This window comes from Prosopis cineraria, unplaced genomic scaffold (genome assembly GCF_029017545.1).
Source record: "Prosopis cineraria cultivar Desert tree isolate PC_DT_omini unplaced genomic scaffold, ASM2901754v1 PC12, whole genome shotgun sequence".
Taxonomy (NCBI): domain Eukaryota; kingdom Viridiplantae; phylum Streptophyta; class Magnoliopsida; order Fabales; family Fabaceae; genus Prosopis; species Prosopis cineraria.
The window spans coordinates 2,702,842-2,723,179 of NW_026555343.1; the positions used below are offsets into that span (position 1 = coordinate 2,702,842).

The 20,338-nt window shown below is 30.7% G+C and overlaps 1 protein-coding gene across 3 annotated transcripts; it reads left to right on the forward strand.

The window, feature by feature from the left end:
- Positions 1–5,577: 5,577 nt before the first annotated feature.
- LOC129287802 (delta-1-pyrroline-5-carboxylate synthase-like) lies at positions 5,578–18,882 on the forward strand. 3 transcript variants are annotated; one of them, XM_054924048.1, is made up of 21 exons: positions 5,578–5,811; positions 11,762–11,833; positions 12,085–12,188; positions 12,587–12,689; positions 12,836–12,997; positions 13,340–13,617; positions 14,221–14,371; positions 14,768–14,932; positions 15,087–15,164; positions 15,399–15,488; positions 15,710–15,796; positions 15,920–16,006; positions 16,078–16,174; positions 16,269–16,372; positions 16,530–16,605; positions 17,079–17,229; positions 17,325–17,393; positions 18,196–18,262; positions 18,356–18,426; positions 18,535–18,616; positions 18,755–18,882. In XM_054924048.1, the coding sequence occupies exons 1-20, from the start codon at positions 5,635–5,637 to the stop codon at positions 18,614–18,616; spliced, it is 2,271 nt and encodes a 756-aa protein (XP_054780023.1). In that variant the 5' UTR covers positions 5,578–5,634; the 3' UTR covers positions 18,755–18,882. The 3 variants fall into 3 exon arrangements, with proteins under 3 accessions (XP_054780023.1, XP_054780022.1, XP_054780024.1); XM_054924047.1 differs by having other exon boundaries at positions 18,535–18,882; XM_054924049.1 differs by lacking the exon at positions 5,578–5,811 and adding an exon at positions 11,204–11,350 and having other exon boundaries at positions 18,535–18,882.
- Positions 18,883–20,338: the final 1,456 nt, after the last annotated feature.

Sequence of the window (20,338 nt, forward strand, 5' to 3'; positions counted from 1 at the left end):
ATGATATAGACTATAGATCTGGATGTTGCCAACATGCGCAAGAGTCGTGGATTGCTTTGCTTCGGTTTCAGTATACCATCAAAGTTTTGATTAGCAAATCGCAGCACAATTCGTGTCCCTAGCAATCCTCTCATAATCAAAAATGAAAAACGACGGACACTCACTGAAATCAACACCTCCTCGACAAGTGGCTTCCAGATTGCCCACATGCGCATCAGCGTCCACATCACGCGCCTCCCTTCAGCCTCTTCCGTGCGGCCTTTCCCTATCTAATGTTAATCATTGAAGGTTTTCCCCCTAATTTACTCCCTCTTTCCTTCATCTCACACTTCTAATTACTTGTGAAATTAAGTAAACATGATTAAGTTATTAAATTTATTTAAAAATATATTAAAATTTTAGTTTTATCTCTATTTAAATATTTTTTAAAAAAATTACATTGTTACATTGTATGTTCTCTCATAATAAATGAATTTAAATAAAGATAATATTAAAGAATGTAATTAATACATATCAGGTGGTATTAAACATACGGGTGACCACATAATCCTTTAAAAAGACACTTTATAATAAAAATTGAAAGGAATTTAAGACATGTCATTAATTTTTCTTATTACAATTTTTTAACTCTCGTTAAATATTAGTAAGAAAAATATGTTATTAAACTATATTTCCTCTAATATTATTTATAAACAATTAGAATCAAAGAAAAATCATAAAATTTATTAATTTTTTTAAAAAAATTTAGCAATTTTTTAAATTTATCATATTTAATAACACATTTTATCCTACCAATATTTAATGAAAAGTAAGAGAAGAAATTGTGATAAAAAATTGATGATATGACTTATAGATATTCTCTCTGTTAAAAAATATAAAGTATTTTTTTAAAAAAAATAAATATTTAAAAATGTAAGTCATTTTAGTCTTTTAAGGTGTAATCATTGCTTTTTTAAAGCACCCCTATTAATGAATAATTTTAAATTATTATAGGGTATTTAATAGAGATAAATATGAAAAGATATGATTAGTTTAAAAGTAAATAATTATTTTATTGAAGATAAAATTTGATTAAAAATACTTTATATTTTTAAACAGATGGAGTAATTTTTTTCTCTTTAACTTATAAATAGAATCTTAGAGTTATATATATTTAATAAGAATATAATTAAAAATTTGTTAAACTTTTAAAGGTAATCAACAAATCTTAAAATTGTTCATAATTTTAAAGAAACATGTTGAAAAAGTAAAAGTTATGATCATCCACTAGTTTTGGGGGGGAAATCTCCGGCACATTAGATTCCATGTGCCGGTTTGGAATCCATGACGTGGCGACGTGGCGTGCTTTTAAGAAGGGTTTTGTGAAATTTGCGGTGGTTGCGATGAATTACAGTGGGACCGTACCAGAATAGACGGGTCAGATATCAGTGTCATGTGAATGGATGACATTGATGCGACCACAGACATTACAGTTTTTACCCGCTCGGGTTACTTTCGTTACGATTCCCCCCCTCCCGGTGCTGTGAATTCTTAATTAAGTTTATTAAGGGTCCATTTGATTCGCTTATTTTTAAAATATTAAAAATTATTTAGATAAAATATTTTATAAAAAGCTATATTTAAATTATGGAAAGTAAATTTTTAAAACATAATTATTTAAAATTTTAAAAAAATAAATTTAAAAAGTATAATGTTATTTGATCATATTATTTCAAATTTAATCTTTTATTTTTTATTTAAAAAATAGTTAATTCCTTAAAAATATAATTATTATTTTAATAATAATAATAATTAGGTATCAATTTTTTAACCTTATAAATTAAATAATTAATCATGTTAACTTTTAGTATTAATATATAATAAAAATTATAAATTTTTATCATATTTTCAAAAATTACAAATTAAAAAATTACAAATAACTAGAGATCAAGTTATTAGCATTATAAATTAAATTTTATATTATTTAAAATCTTTATCATATTTTTAAAATATTTTAAATATATTATATTTATATAATAAAAATTATAAGTTATCATGAATCAATGTCTTTTTTAATAATTAGACATTTAAAAGCACATTTTATTATTATAATCTAAACAACTTTAAGCGTATCAAACTAAATTTTAAAAAAATATATCTAAATATAAATTTTATTACAACAATTAACTTTCACTAGATTAATTTTTGTCAAATATACTTTTATCCAATAAACTTTTGACAAGTTAAAAACCAAATACATACTAAAGAGTTTGTTTTGATTCTTGACATAATATTTATTTTTTATATTTATCATTTTTCCTAAACTACTTCTATTAATTATATAAATTACTGTAGTTTTTAATATAAATAAATAAAAAATATTTTAAAGAAACTAATATATATTTCACAAGTAACTAACTAAATAAAATTTTATAATGTATGTAAATTGATTATATAACTTTTACTTAGGAGATTAGGAAATATATACTCTCTTTATTAAAAAATGTAAAATATTTTTTGAGAAGTTTGGTATTAACAAATATAATGCATTTTTAATCTTTCGAGGTATAATTATTATTATTTTTAAATATTCCTAATAATAGTGACTTTATATTTACTATAGAATATTTAATATGAGTAAATATAAAAAGATATGATTAATTTAAAAATAAATAATTAATTTATTAAAGGATAAAATTTAATTAAAAATATTTTATATTTTTAAATAAGAGGAATATATCTATTTACACACATATTTGTCTCTTTCGGCTTTGATCAGTTGATGGCGGCAGGAGACGTGGCGAATCGTTCCTCCGTTTACAATCATCAAAGCTCTTATTATTTTAATTTGAAAGCTACAATCATCGAAACAAAGTCTAAAACGATTTTTAAAAGCGATATTAGGGTGACGATGTCTGTCATGTTCATGTACATGCGAATCCCCCCTTTTTATGTATTTAATTAGCCCCTTTTCTAGTGTTGGCGTGTTGCAGAAAATAAAAAATTGGAAAAACAAAAAAAAGTTTTTAAGCGACTTGTTATAAATTATAGATTAAAATATATTTGAACAAATTTTAAATATAATTTTTAAATTTTAATCAATTTTTCAAAAAAGAATATAAGAAGCTCGTGAATTTTATAGTTAGCGATACGGTTTTTATTATTAAATAATATCTTATAATTTTTAATATTTTCCAAACCAGTATTTAGATTTTTTAAAAAATATATACATATCAGATTCTCATTAATAATTGCCGATATTATTCAAAATACTTAAAAATTATATGAAATATGTATTTTCTATTTTTTCTCAATACATCATTAAATATTTTAAAATATAATTGTGATATGATTTTCAAAGTGTTTGTTTAATTTATCATTTTCTAAGTTTTATGCACTAATGAGTAATTATATTTTCATGGTAAACATGCAAATCAATTCACTCTCCGGCAAAATAAATCTTGTAATTTAAACAATTATTAAGAGAATTTCAAATAAATTAATTTACCATATTATTAAGATAATTTCACACAGCTAGCTGGAAGAAGAATTATTTTAGAACGACGAGATTCTTCCTGTTTTTTTTTTTTTAACGAAGTAAGTTTGATATATTATAAAGGTGCCAAATAGATAATAAATAGTCATAGATTCAAAGTATTAAAACACATTCAAGGGTTTGGGCCCAAAAAAAAAAAAAATAAATAAAACACATTCAAGGGCGAGATTCTTCATCATATGCAGATCACAATAAAAGATCTATGATGAAACAAACTCAACCTCACTTTATTTGAATTATAATTAATGAAAAGTTAAATTAAAGTTTAATTTAACCTAATCATTATCGTTATTAATTAAATAGGGAAAGCAGGGTGGCCCTTCAGTCTTATAAAATTAAGGTTGGATCATGCGCCGCTAAGAAGTAAGAATTGATTTAGGGCAAGTGGCCCTTGGGCTAGATAATATTAATGCTATGTTTAGATACACATGAATTTGGATTTGAATTTGAATTTGAGCTAAATTCATTATTTGAATAATTAAAAATGTATGAATTTGGATTTGACTAAGTCTAAATTCTCTTTTTTTTTTAATTTAAAATTCTTTTTAAACCTCTATTATTTCAAATTCTAAATCAAGCTCTTTTGTACTTTGATCCATATGAAAGCTTGATCGACTTGCTAACGGTAATTAAATTGAACTGCCAAAGTTCATAGAAACAAGTTAACATTGTTGATCGAGACAAAACAATTGGCTTCTAATGGGACGGGACCGACGACCACAACGGGGATCAGACAGTCAACTTCCATTGGCACCGAACAGATAATGACGATCGAGACTGGACGATCGATTTGCACAGCACTGGATTGACGGCAATGACCGAGACAAGGCGGTCAACTTTCACTAGGACTGGACTGACGACGGGAATCGAATGATGGACATCTACCGGGGCCGGACTGACTGTGAGGATGGGGATCGAACAGCTGACTTTCACAAAGACCAAATTGATGGTGGATGTAAATTGTTTGGTTCCTTTCATTGGTCTTGTCTCGTGGAAGTCGATCGTTCGGTCCCTGTCGTTGCCGTTGGTCTAGTCCTAGTGAAAGTTGGCCATTCGGTCCTTATCTTCATCGTCAGTTGTCCGGTCCTCATCTTCACCGTCAATCCAGTCTCAATGAAAGTTGGCCATACGGTCCTAGTAGAAGTCAGCCATCTAGTCACGATCGTCATCATCGGTCTGGTGTTGGTAGAAGTTAGTCATCCAGTCCCCATCATGGTTGTCGGTTCGGTTTTGGTGGAAGTCGACCATCCCATCCCTGTTGTTGTGACAATCTGGTCTCGATGGAAGTCAAAGGTCCCATTCCCGATCATGACCGATGCCATAATGCCAGCCAACTTTGTTTGTTTGATCCCGTTGGAAGTTGGCCATTCGAATCCTCTAATTTGATCAATCTTTCAAGTTTCTTTTAAATTCAAATATTAAATATAAAATTTAAGAGTTTACTCTAGATCCAAACAAAGAATTTGAATATTGTAATTTGAAATTTTTTATATCATCCAAATAAAGAATTTAAAATCTATAAATTTCATATGTGAGATTTTAAATCTATATTTTTAACTTAAATTCACCCATCCAAACACAATCTAAAAGAAAAACATAATTTTAAATATTTATATTTTAATTAAATTTTATTATAAGTCTTTACACTTTGTTTTGATATTTTAAATTCTTATACTTTTATTATTTAGTGTTTTAAGTTTCTATATTAAAATATTAAAAAAATATAAAAATTTATAACAAAATTTAAGTAAAATTTAACCATCTAAAATTATGTTTTCTCATATTAAAACCAATACTCAATCCGTTTTGTTTTCTTTTTTAACTCTCTTATTGGAAATGGGGAAAAGTTAAAAAAAAAAGGGGGGGAAGAAGAAGCGAGAGGACAATGCTGAAGGGTTGGATCAAATAAGATAATAATATTTTTGTCCTGATTAGTCTATTTTTAATTAAATTTGGGAATAAATAATAGATAGGTGGGCCATTCACGAGCCAGGGCCGAGAGCCGCACAAAGGTTATAAAAGGCCCTTGCTCTTGGGTAACAAGAGGTCACCCTCATCCCCTCATCCTCCTTCTTCTTCACAATTCAGAATTTCACAGAATGACAGAAGCTCTTCCTGTGAATATGAACGGCCTCACCGAGTTCTTCATCAACTCGCTCGAGTTGCCTAACTCGAACGGGTCAACTCAGTTAAAGTACCCTTCTGATTCCACTGATTTCACCAAGGTCGATCCTTCTCGCGTTTTCGTCCGCAAGGTCAGGCGCCTCATCGTTAAGGTCAGTCCCTTCTTCTTCCTCACTCTTTTCCCTTCTTTTTTTCTTTTATCTTTTTCTTTTAAAAAAATTAGACCTTCTGGTTCTTCCGAGTTTGGAAAAATTCATTATACGCTGTAAATGTTGAACGAGTAAAACCTCCTGCTTCTCCATTCTCGACATTGTATATGGTTATTATTACTCGCTTCAGTTCTCCCTCTGCCACTCATTGAACAGGTTAAACGATTCATGGTTAGAATCGGCGTCGATTATGAGTAAAGTATTTTATTAAATTGGATGACTTGACCTAAATTTCTATGTTATTTCCCTTTCCATCAATTTTTATCTATATTAAGAATTAGTCATTTATTTGTTGTTCTTTTGATCAGATTTATTAGTTGTTGCTGTCTAAGAGTGAATTGAGATTTGTTAAAAATAGTTTCATAAGGCTCCATCTTCGGAATATTCTGTTCGTGCCGTTAGAACCATCAATTTTATCAATACTCCTTTAGTTTCTTTAATAACTCATTTTTATTAATTTCACCAATATCGATATAAAAAAATTTAAAAAATAAAATGTATAAAATTTTAAATATATTTTTATATAATAAATTTTAAAAAATTATTTTTCAATAAAGAATAATTTTAAAAATATTTTTTTAAAAGTTAAACCATAATTTATAAATAAAATTAAATAAATTTTTTAAAACGTGCTTTACATATAGAATAAGAGGAGTGTTCAGTAAAAAAATAATATGCTAATATATATAGTTATTCTTTACTGCATTCGGCCGCGTCTTCTAGTTTCATTGGTATTTTAAATTTAAATTTTCAAAATTTCTCCAGGTTTATTTATTTGATGCTTGTACGTTGTATCCATGATAAACACAAATTTCCCTAGTTTTATAGTTAGGATGTGTGACGTGTGCGCATTGGATGTTAGATTAATAGAAAACAGAAATTTTGAAACGGTTTGAAACTGTTTTTATTTTATTATTTTGAGAATTAGTATTTTGTATAACATATTTTGAAAATAAAAAAATAATAAAAATAAATATTTTTTTCATTCTCCCTTATTATCCGAAACAATAATCACATAACATTTAAAAGTTATTTTTATTTTTCTGTTCTTTAAAATAATATTTTATTTTTTTTTCTAAAATATTTTTTAAAAACACGTTACCAAACGAATTTTTTTATTCTCTTGTTTTAAAAAACAGAAAACTGTTCAACTAGAATTGGTAAACGGGCGGGCCTAACTCATATGAGCTCGGCCCTTATGGACCTAGGCTCTAAAGCTCGGTTACTTCAATTTTACCCTAAAATTGAAGCCCGGGCCTTATTCATAGGGCTCAGGGTCGGGCTCGTAAGCCCGGATAAGAATAAAATAAAATAAAATAAAATTTAACATTAAAATTTGTTTAAAATATTTTAAAATTTAACATATATCAAACCAAAGTCTCACATAATCTAAAAAATGAACAAAAAATTTAAAAGTCTAAATAAGATGAAGGCAAATATCATCATCAATCCTAATCAAGATCTCCCTCATTATCATCCATAAATAAAATATTAAAACCCTCAGATGTAGGTTCACTTGTGAAAGATGGAGGCGGAAGCTCAATATTAATTATTTCTGCAACTTCTTCATCATCACCTACAACAATTATTAATTAAATTGTTTTATTATCAAAAATATATATACATATATCACAAGATAAAATATAAAAATTACTATAAAATGGCACAAAATAATTTAACCAATTGTTGGTACAAAATACAAATTAATGTTTGCACATTATCTGGAAAGAGGTGAAAACAATACTTTGTGAATAGTAAAACGGACTTCACGGGCCGCCCGAGTCCGAACCCGTTTTTCTAGGGCTTAAAAGGGCCGGGTTTCGAAGTCCGATTATCCTAAAAAATGCTAAATTTTTAAGCCCAAACCCTTATTAAAATGGGTTTAAACGGGCGGCCTGTCAAGCCCGGCTCTTATTCCCGACTCTATGTTCAACAGATTTTCCAAACAGGCCCTTCTTTTCTTTTTGTTTTTTGTTTTGTTTTTTTTTTAGGCTGAAAGTGGCTTTCTTCTTTTGAAGCGCGTTTTTTCAATGAATGTTGAATTTCTTTAATTAGTTTCTGAATTTGGGGCTCTCAATTTTGCCGAGTTTCTGAAGGGGTTGGCATTTTTATTTTCCTCAAATTATCACAATTCAATTTTTAAAAATATTTGTCTACCATTTTACGAAAAAGAAAAATATATTTTTACTATTTAAGTAAAAAATTGGTTTGCTTGATACCATGCTATATGACACTGGCATGCTCATCAAATCTTTTAGAAGCTTTATAGTTTATACTCGTGATTTCATTTGAATATGTCCAAATTAGATATTGGATATTTATTTAAGTTTACATTCAGAAATATTTTTTTATTTTAAAAATTATATATTTAAAAAACAAAAAAATAACATTGAATCAACTCTCGTTTTTGTTTGAATTTAATTATATCCTTTTCTTGCCAACGAATTTAATAATAGCTAATGTCGACTTTATGCCACAATTCCAACTCCCAATCATCAATGGTGAGGTAGCTGGAGCTCGAGCATAATGTGAAAAAGTAGACGGCGTAGCCGTTTCTCAACTTTATTTCCCATCAACAACATTTTTAACTTTTTAATCAAAAAATTAAATACAACTATTAAAAAAGCTATACTTTTCATCATGACATACTAATACATTTGGATATAAAATTTCATATTCAAAATATTGTTAATCTATGTATAAACTCTCTAAATTAGTTTTAATTTAAGATAATTTTTTTTATATCAACATAAAATTTAAGATTTATAAGGTACACCCCTGTTCTAAACTTTAAATACTGCAAATCCTATAGATTTTTCAACTTTTTTCTTGTTTTTTTCTTTGTATTTTCAATCACCGCATGATATTATGATATTGTGTGATTAGAGATCTGATCTCATCTAATAAGATAAGATCTATTATTATTATTATTATTATTATTATTATTATTATTATCTCCGTATTTTATTAAGATTTTGTAAATTTTTATTTTCATGGTTCTGATTATTTATTTACATGTTTCAATTAAATAAGATTTGTGATCTGCATAAAATATGAGTCAAGCCTTTAAAGCCACGCAAATACTCACTCCATATAAAAATATGAGGAATTTTTTGAGAAGTTTGTATGTTTAAAAATGTAAGGCATTTTTAGTCTTTCAAGATGTAATCATTATCTTTTTTTTTTCAAAAGTATCCCTATTAATAGTGAATTTATATTTATTATAGGGTATTTAATAAGGATAAATATGAAAAGATAGGGTTAGTTTGAAAGTAGGTAACTACTTTATTGAAGGGTAAGATTCAATTAAAAATACCTTATACTTTTTGAACGGAGTAAATAATATATATGGTACGAAGAGCAAATTATGGATGGTGTGGTCCGTGTGGGTAAACTTAAAATAAATAAATTATAAAACTGGTTTCATTATTTAAATATATTTTAAAAAAATAATCATGTTTATTCATAATCATAAAAATCATGTATTTATTTATCAAGTTTTTAAAATAGTTTATACTATGTGCGTGTACCTTGTATTTGCATAAATATTACCTCTTACATGTATCATAATTATTTTTCGAAAATACCTTTTAAGATAAAAAGAAATATTATTATTATTTTTTAGGTTTTGATTATTTTAAAAACAATTTAGAGAAATATCCTATTTTTAAATTTTATGCTAGACATAACCTTATATATGTTGATAAGATTTAGATATTTTTTGCTGACAAAATTTAGACTTCCCTTAAGTCTTAAGTACTCTCCCCTTGAATGCATGACAAGTTTTCCAGAGAAGAACGTGAAAATGGCATAAGTGGACAGAAAATGTCAGATGTATTATTTGTTAAATTATATATATTTTAAATTGGACGAATCTGAATCCAAGGAAACAACAACATTAGGACTTCCGTTTATGTCTCAGCACATGAACCCTGGGAGCTCTAGGTACCGCTTTGGCTTTAAATGAATGATCGTTAAATATTTGGGTTGGTTTCAGAGTGAGAATATTCTTTTTTCTATTCATAAGTTTTGCTATTAAATTTTTATTATAAATTTTATCATTTTATATTTCATTAAATATTGATGACAAAAATATGGTATTAAAATATTTATATGTACCAAGGACAAAATTGTTATTAAAATATTTATTAAAGACCTACTTTATTTGTTTGGATTGGTGTAGATGCGGATGCTCAACTAATTTTCCTCCAAACAAATACAGGGGTTTGCGTTTAGGTATGAAAAGCAGAACCAGTAGAAAGGTTTTACTTTTCCAGTACCCTGTTTCCCCTGGTAATCATACTTTTCATTATCAATCATCTCGGAGGAGGAGAAAATTTGGTACAAATAATGGACTAATGACACGTGACCCCACAAAATGACACGTGACCCCACAAAGTTCAAGCTGAATCCGTGCTCTTCCTTTTACTTTTTCTTGGAAAGAGATACTTTTTCTTTTTCTTTTTTCCCAGTTGGATTTGGATGAGCCAATCAGTTCACATAGGAAAAATTTCTAACACATCTTGGTAAAAAATATTTATTTATTTATTTTGATTTTAAATATAAGTAATTTAATATTTATAATTTTTTTTTCATTTCACCTTTTATATTTATTAAATTGGATTCTTGTGTCTGTAAATTTATAATCTTCTTACTTATCATAAATTAGAATTAAAAATAAAAAATAATATATATTTTTATGAGAATAAAAATTTTATTTATATGTCAATTATTGTTAAAATATGCTTATATTTTGAATTAGATGAAGCATTTTCTAATCACATTTATTAGTCAAATTTTAATGTCAAATTCCAATACTATGAAGTTAAAAAGAAAGTATGCAAGGTTGTATTTTTAAAATTATCGTGTTAAAAAATATATGACTTTTTTTGTCTTTTAAAATGTAATTAAAAGTTTTTTTTTAAATTTTCTTAATCAAAAGAGTAATCAAAAAGGTTTTTTAATTGAAATATGAAAATGGTGTATAATTTTAAAGATAATTAATTAATTCACTAATTGATATTATTAAGTTAAAAATGTCTTAAATATTGTATTTACAAGTGATCGAGACATTTAAAAATGATTAATTTTCTTACCCGAACCTGTGCGTAAAATCGTAAATCTCTCAAAAAAAGTGCATCCCTCATAGATTTAATAATTTTTTAAATGGCAAGTGAATCTGTAAGATTTATTTTATGGAGTAACGATTAATAGTAATAATAATGAGCAAAAATCAGAGCACGCTAATGGTCCAAATAGTTTGGCACAACGTGGCAGGTCCGCCGCGTCTCTGGAAACGCTTTTTTCACCCTCCAATCCAACACTGCACTCCTCCTGGTCTAAACTAAACTAACACAATCCTTCCACTCTCATTCACACGGAGGTTCTTGTGTTCTCACCTTATTCATCATCTTCGATTTCTATCACCGCCATGGATCCTAATCGTGCTTTTGTCAAGAATGTCAAGCGTGTTGTTGTCAAGGTCTCTCTCGCTTTTATTATCTACTGTTTCATTCATTGCATTTTTGTTTTCTCTTCTTCTATTTTTGGGTAATGCTTCACTCGTTGCCTATTGTTTAATTCAGTGAAATGTTAGCGAGCGATGCAAATCATTTGTGGTGTTGTTCTCTGTTGTGCTATCGGTTTAATCTGTTGACTGGTTCAATGATAAGATTTGTTATTATTTTTCCGACAAATTTTTATGCTTTAAGTTCTATGGATTTATTTCTGATACATGTTAAGATGAAAAACAGAAAACGAATGTCACCTAGTTTATTGAGCTCCATTCAATTTCCCTACATTTTTATACATCACTTTGCTTTTACTTTCCTGCTTTTTTTTTACTTGTCCTACATGTAGACTTCAACTTATTTTTTAACTAATATGATTGCAGGTCGGAACTGCTGTAGTTACTCGAAGTGATGGAAGATTAGCGCTGGGCAGACTTGGGGCTCTCTGTGAGCAGGTAATGTAATAATACCACTATAAAATTAAGTCTAATGTTCAGTTAACCCTTTGTAAATCTTCTGAACTGCATGGGAGAAAACCAAGGATGAAAACAAATAAAAGGGTCAAGGAGAGAGCTGAAAGGCAAACGGACCCAGAATTTTTTTAGAATCTAGAAATATCCCATTGGTCATGACTTCGTTTTTGTTCGTTTTGTCCAACATCATTTTTTCATTTTTTCAGTGACTGAAATTTTGTCAATTTGTACAGCTTAAAGAGCTCAATACCCTTGGGTACGAGGTTATATTGGTGACATCTGGTGCAGTTGGTCTGGGCCGCCAAAGACTAGGATATCGCAGAGTGGCCAATAGCAGGTTTTCCCTGAGCTGAAGTAAAATATGGTTTCAATACATGTATCAATTTCATCTAACTACTGGATCACAAAATTAACTGCATGAATTTATCAAACAATAGAAACTTTCGAAGCATGTGATGTTCCTCCAAAATATGTCATGTTTACATGCGGATTTAAGGTCAGATATATGGATTAGAAAATCAATTGGAACAAAAATGTGTTTTCGTTTAGCTCTGCGCTGTTCTGTAAAACTAGTTTAATTTTCCCCCAGTATAACTTTGTTAGGTTATTATGATTTAAATCATTTAGTTTGGATTAGATCAACATAGCATATAATAATTTCATGCACACTTTCAGCATTTAATTTTGCACTTGAGAATCACACGCATGTTCATAAATTTTTTCATTATTATACAGCTTTTCTGATCTTCAAAAGCCTCAAAGTGAGCTTGATGGGAAAGCCTGCGCATCGGTTGGGCAGGGTAGTCTCATGGCTCTGTATGATACCATGTTCAGCCAGGTAGTAACAAATCAATCTGTTAATCTAATAGGTTTTTAATTTGATATGAGTGGCATGATTGTGTGCAGTGGAATATTTTTTTTCTCAAAATTTACTATCATAGTTTTCCTCCATATTGATATTGATAAGATATTTGTATGGTGCAGCTTGATGTCACTTCATCCCAACTTCTTGTGACTGATGGCTTATTTAGAGATGCGGGTTTCAGAAAACAACTGACGGACACAGTGATGTCCTTATTAGAATTAAGAGTTATTCCTATTTTTAATGAAAATGATGCCGTTAGTACCAGGAAGGCGCCTTATGAGGTATGCTGGATTAATTTGATTTTCTTTCTTTCTAATTTTTATGGATTTATGTTTTTGCTTTTGATTGTTTAATCCCTCCATTTTCATTCAATCATCCTCCTTTTTCAAGAGGATATGAGGGAAACTGAGAACCATCAATTACTGCTGATACTTGGGCTGATTTTACAGCCGTTTTCTAGGAATAATCTTTTTGTGGGGACCTTGAAATTCAAGCTTTTGCTGTTACCATATTGTCAGATGGCTTTTGTCAAAATGTTAACTTCTTGTTTCCACAGACAAACAATAATCTGATTCTGTTGGCATTGTGATAGATGATTGCTTCTAATTGTTACCTCTGTGCAGGATTCTTCTGGTATTTTCTGGGATAACGACAGTTTGGCGGGTCTATTGGCTTTGGAGCTGAAAGCCGATCTACTTGTTTTATTGAGTGATGTGGAGGGCCTTTATAGTGGTCCTCCAAGTGATCCAAAGTCAAAGCTAATTCACACTTATGTGAAAGAGAAACACCAAGAAGAAATTACTTTTGGAGACAAGTCCAGATTGGGCAGAGGGGGTATGACTGCTAAAGTCAATGCTGCAGTTTGTGCTGCCTATGCTGGAACACCGGTGGTTATTACTAGGTATTCTTTTCTTTTCTTTTCTTTTTAACCAATATATCAAGATGTTTATTCTAAAAATAAGTATTTTTGTTCGAATTTTATTTATTATTAAAAAATCAGTTGTTTTAATTTATTGGTTCATCCATCTTTGGCCTGACTATTAGGAGAAAACTGTCCCCACTGATAAAATTACTGATGGAAACGTCAGGAAATAAATGCAATGAAGACTGAACTGAAGTAGGGCTATCATGAATTTGTTTATTACAAACTATTCCTTTCTTATGGTTGGTTTATATATATATATATATATATATTGTGTTTTCATGTCAGCATTGGAATCTGGTAAGGTTATTAGTTGTTGAGACAAGGCATAAAGATGTTCCACAAAGCCAGTAAAAAGAGTTCAGTCTGACGGTCTACATCAGATTGAAAAAAAAAAAAATTGATTTCATATAATATATATTTTCTATAGGCTTTTAATGTCTTTCAATGCCAACTTTTTGAAGTGATGAAGACAGATTCTAATTTCTAATTGAGTGTTATTTCTGATTCTTTTCTCTGGAACAAGGATAAGGGGAATTTCCTATTTTACTGACTTTGATTTGAATTCTTTCTCCTTTCAAGCGGCTATGCTACAGACAATATTATTAGAGTGCTTCAAGGGGAGAAGATAGGAACTGTTTTTCATAAAGATGCACATTTGTGGTCAACCATTAAGGAAGTGAGCGCACATGAAATGGCAGTTGCAGCGCGTGATAGTTCTAGAAGACTTCAGGTAAATGCAATGGCAAATTAACGAGTGTGAAGTGCCTTCTTTATTTTCATAGGAATACATCTTTTAAGAGTGATTTATCTTTTTCGGCCTTGAGTCTTATAGGGTATAGTTCAAATGGCACCCCACAGTTCCCTCAAAGAAGTGTGTTTGTGGGATCAAACCCCCAAGTGGGTGATGTGTGTGTGGGTCACCCTTTCTGATGGAAAAGGGCTAGAGTAGGTGTGTGTGAGTGTATAAATTTCATGTGTGTTAAAAAGAAAGAAAGAAAGAAAGAAAATAATGATTTATCTTTTTGATTTTTCTACTTCATTTTTCTTTTGGGGAAGTTTACAGCCAACAACAATTAACCAATGTAGATAGTTTTCATTTACATAATACTAATGTTTTGGGTATCAGGCCCTAGAGTCTGATGAAAGGAGGAAAATATTGTTGTCGATAGCTGATGCATTGGAGGAAAATGAAAGCATGATAAGGCTTGAGAATGAAGCTGATGTTGCTGAGGCAGAACAGGCTGGGTTAGAGAAGTCACTGGTTTCACGTTTAACCTTGAAACCTGAGAAGGTAATCAATCATTTCCCTATTAGGGTAATACTCTATAAATAACATGCCTGACAATCTCCTGTCTTTACTTTCCGAGACTAGACTGGATCCTCACTTCTAAGGGATGTTTGTAATGTCATTTTTTCCCTTTTCTGACAACTATAATATTTTACAGATCTCCAGCCTTGCGAAGTCTATGCGCATGCTAGCAGATATGCAAGAACCCATTGGTCAAATTTTAAAGAAAACAGAGGTAGAAACCCCATACATAATTTTGTCTATAAAAAATCCATGATTGTCATCTAATAGACTTGAAAAAATGACAAATTCTTCAGCTTTTTTCCTCTAAAAACAGAATCTTCACATCTTCTCTCTCTGATAATTAAAATATTCACATCTTTTTATCAACAAAGAAAGAACCTCACTAATTTGTCCAAAAGAATATTAATTTCTCCAAAACCATAAATCCTGATGTTCTTGTGCCCAGCTTGCAGATAAACTCATACTGGAGAAAATATCATGCCCTTTGGGTGTCGTGCTTGTTATCTTTGAATCTCGTCCTGATGCCCTTGCTCAGGTACACCCTTCCTCCAGCTTCAACAAAACTGCTGAAAATGTTTTAGATATGAGCAAGATGTTAAACTATGTTTTAACAGGCTTGTCATTGTTTTTACAGTACTATTTAATTTGGATTTTTCGTGAGTGTGTCATTTTTTGTAGAACAAGTATGTTGTTGTGACATGTTTCCTCATATTCAAGATTGACTTATAAGTTGTTTGTTGATGGGTGGTTTAATAGATAGCTGCATTGGCCATTCGAAGTGGAAATGGTTTACTGCTTAAGGGAGGAAAGGAAGCCAAACATTCGAATGCTGTCTTACACAAGGTTTATCTAAATTTTGGGTTTGATGCTGTTGTTTTTTAAGATTAATTTGGATTAGAATTATATATACTTTTGCGCAAGTCATTTGATATGGTTCTCAATGTTAATGTTTCATCATTATTGTAGATCATTACTTCAGCCATTCCAGAACATGTTGGTGAAAAACTTATTGGACTTGTGACTTCAAGAGAAGAAATTCCGGATCTGCTGAAGGTGATGCTAGAATTAAATTTCTTCTAGTTATTTGTCTAAGATGGCTTCATACTAATTCTACTTTGCCGCAGCTTGATGATGTTATAGATCTTGTGGTCCCAAGAGGAAGCAATAAACTTGTTTCTCAAATCAAGGAGTCGACAAAAATTCCTGTTCTTGGCCATGCTGGTAATTCACACACACAGACACACACGCATTCACACAATTTTGTAATATTATTTCCCTTAACTGTATTCTACTAAGTTATATTTCTGTCATGTAGATGGAATTTGTCATGTATATGTTGACAAGTCGGCTAATATTGATATGGCTAAGCAGATTGTTAGAGATGCAAAGATTGATTATCCTGCTGCATGTAACGCAATGGTAACACTCTTGAAATGTGCACTAAATACTATTGTTTGTTCATTTACATCCAAAGTGGCCAATAAAAGAACCGCCCACATCCATCTATCCTTCAAGTTTTGCATGCTATTAGATCATGGACTGTGTGTGCTAATACATTCTATCCTGATGTTCTAAGGAAACACTCCTTGTGCACACGGATCTAACGCATAATGGTGGGCTTAGGGAACTCGTTGCTGAACTCCGAAAAGAAGGTTTGATCTTAATTGCACATGGATTATGAGAAACTAAATATATATTTAAATTGGGGACAATTTCTATTACTTCTGTTATATTTTAGCCCTCTGTCAATCCCTTTGTGATATTGATGATTTCCCCCTTTTTACTGCAATCAAACAAATCCTTGATTTTCAGACCAAAAATTAGAAAACCTGGATTTTTTGTGCTAAAATGGTAGCTAGTTTTTCACATAAAGAAAATTTGACTACATTTGAGGGATCGCTATCTCTAATAAGACGATACTACAATGCAAGCTCTTGTGGGTAAGGCTTTTTTCCAAAAGAATCAAGGAACTCTGAGAAAGAGAAATTGTTTAGGTTGGTTATTGATGTTGTAAAGGAAATCCAAAGGTGATCTGTGCGTAGAAAATTAAAGGGAGCCTGTTTGCAATGAGGGTATTGGTTGAGAGTCTATGAATCTTACATATCATACACTAATTTGTTGGCAGGTGTTAAACTATATGGTGGACCAAGAGCCTCTGGCTTGTTAAATATTGCTAAAACCGAATCCTTCCACTATGAGTACAGCTCACTGGCTTGCACAATAGAAATTGTAGATGATGTCTTTGCTGCTATTGATCACATACATAAACATGGAAGGCATGTTGGGATCATCCTGCTCGTTCACATTCATCTTTATTCAAGTTCTCTGTATTCTAAGGCTGATAGTCTTTCTTCCATTCCTTTGGTTGCAGTGCTCATACTGATTGCATTGTTACTGAAGACTCAGAAGTTGCTGCTACTTTCCTTCGTCAAGTTGATAGGTAGGCTGGGCAAAATTTAGGGGAATAAAATGACAGTATGCCTGTTCCATGCTTTGTCCGCAACAGCTTACTCCAACTTCATCTCTGCTAACTTTAACCCGTTATTTTTCCTGTATGCATTGCATAGGTATCGAATATCTTGTTCTCATTGCCATATTTTTCATTGAGTTCTATGTGTAAAATCTGATGAAATTCCAATTATATCATCAGATTGTTGCTTGGTGCAGATTGCAGAGCACCTTGGGTATTAGAAATAGCTATTTTCATATTTTCACCAACGTAGTTGATATGCTTATCTATTATAGCCTGGGATCGATATATTTTTCCAATTTGCAAATTAACAAGGGTAAATTTATTGCGTTGACCTTGTCTAAAGAATGGTTTCAGAATAAAATAGTTCTCAGCTTTAAGTGTGCAGCCTTCTAAGGAAATCTTTCTCAAAAAAAGAATTATTATGATATGTTCCTTTTGTATCTTTTCAGCTTCTTATACTTGCACTTTTATTATAGATTTAGTACAAAGATCATCTCTATGATATGAATAAAATTAAGACAGAATATGCAATAACCTCCTAGTTATTTAATTATATTTTTGAAATAGCTTCTTAAGAGTTTGGATGAAAACTTTGCTTACAAATTAGTTCGAGATTTTAAAGGTTTCTTTTTATGAAGACGTGTACTTTGGTACGTCTCAAATTATTTTTCCAGTTTAAGCAGTATGCTTGCTTGCTAATATATATTGATTTGTTTATAAACTTATGTTACTTTTTTGGATCATGTCTTGTTGCTACATATACATATAGTGCTGCTGTATTTCATAATGCAAGTAGCCGGTTCAGTGATGGAGCACGCTTTGGCCTTGGTGCAGAGGTGATGCATCTTCGAGAAGTTTCATCTGATATATTGAGAAGCATGCTTAGTTTTGTTTTCTGATTTGATTTTGTTTCGCATATGGTTAAACAGGTTGGAATAAGCACAAGTCGAATCCATGCCCGAGGTCCAGTGGGAGTTGAGGGTTTGTTAACAAATAGATGGTATTGGTTCTCTCACTACGTGTATCTTTTTTATTAAAGAGCCTGATAACAATCTATTTTGATCATATGTTAAGGAATATTAAAATCTCTTCTGATATTATGTTGCAGGATATTGAGAGGCAATGGGCATGTGGTAAATGGTGATCGAGGAATAACATACACACACAAGGAGCTGCCTCTAAATGCATAGGTTATAGGATATTACAATTGGGATTAGATCAATCTACTAGTAGTTTTCTTTCCTTCAATTTTAAGATACAATGTTTGTGCTGTATAATTAGTTTGCATATTATGACTATTAATTACAATTAATTTGCCCCTCTTCCAGAATTTTTTTTCTTATCTGGAGCATCGTCAGGGGAAAGAAATAGTTCGAGGAACTATTAATTAGGTGAACTTTTCCATGATGGATGGATATCTGATTACATTTTATCCCGAATAAATTATATTAAATTATTTCCCCTTTGATATAATAAATTTATAGTTAAATTGTTCTTGCACCATATTTGCTTTATGCAATGCAAGTCTCTAATAGCAAGGGTTTAATATGATAAACCCAATTGTGTCTAGTATTAGGGCTGCACAAATACTGGACTGGACCGGGTTGGATGCCAACCCGAAGTCTAGTCTGAATGGAGACAGGGCTATAATTTTCAGTTCGAGGACTGGTCCAGTCTTGTTGGACCTGGGACCTGGATCGGGTTGGACTTGGTCCATCAGGTTACTGGACCAGTTTAGATTCTTGAATCCAACTATCTCCAAAAAAAAAGCCCTTATATTCCCTTTCCTATATTCACTTGCATTAATATCATAGGCTTTTTTTTTATATCCCTTTTTTTTTATATTGCTTAATGTTTTTGTTGTCTACGTATAGCGTGAAAACACAATAGAACATATATGCTTTGCATATGTTTCTTTTTTTCAAGTCTTGAGCTAAAGAGGAACGAGAGCATGCATGAGTGACGTAAATACATAAACTAAGTAGACACTTGTATTAACTTAGCAGTATATACAATGACAATAGATTAATCCTTTTCTAATATTAAGACAACTTGATAATCTACTATCAAATTACATTAAAAAAATGAAACACTGAAAGAAAAAATTAAAGACCCATATGAATAGATGCTAATCCAAACATCATCTTCCTCACATGTTCATGGTACTATTTGTTACCTCTGGCTCTCGTCAACCCCCTCAAACATGCATGCTAAATAAGTGCCAAGTAATAAACTCATTAATATATTCATATTCAGAATATATACATCTCACTATAGTCTACTTAGTCAACAATTCAACATTTTATTGTCAAGCTCTATAGTCTATCCAAAAAACTGACTATCTACAAATTCTAGCCAACCACATGATATAGCTAGCTAGCCAAAAAATAAGCATTAGCCTATCAAACTATCATCATGCTTTTTCACATAACAAAAAGTTAGTGAGATGTGCCCAAAATATATTCAAAATATTTGAAAGTTTGAAAGTTAACAAACATAAGCGCCATACAACATCAAATGACGCTCACACAACCATCCTCTCCAACATCAGTAACACTGGAAAGATCTGAAAAAATATATAAAATATAAATAGTCAATGGCATTACATCACAAATAAAAAAATACAACTGAAACATATAATAATTCATATAAAATATAAATAGTCAATATCATCATTGCAACACATACCAGTCTTCACCACACCCTCGGTCTCCTGAAAATTATCAAATTCTTGAAGCATGGATGCAAATTTAGAGATGGATTGTCTAGGAAGCAGCCAATTTTGAGCACAGATAAGTGCTTCAGTCATCTTTGGTGATAATGAACTCCTATAAGAGTCGCCTTCCTGTGCTGAATGCTGACTCAAAGGCCACTGTAGACACTAGAACAGCCAAGACATCATGTGCCATCAT

Coding starts and splice junctions, on each gene's coding strand:
- LOC129287802 (XM_054924047.1), top strand. CDS start 5,635: ATGACAGAAGCTCTTCCTGTGAATATGAACGGCCTCACCGAGTTCTTC. Junction 16,175..16,268: donor TCCTGTTCTTGGCCATGCTG/GTAATTCACACA, acceptor TCTGTCATGTAG/ATGGAATTTGTCATGTATAT. Junction 16,373..16,529: donor CTGCTGCATGTAACGCAATG/GTAACACTCTTG, acceptor TGATGTTCTAAG/GAAACACTCCTTGTGCACAC.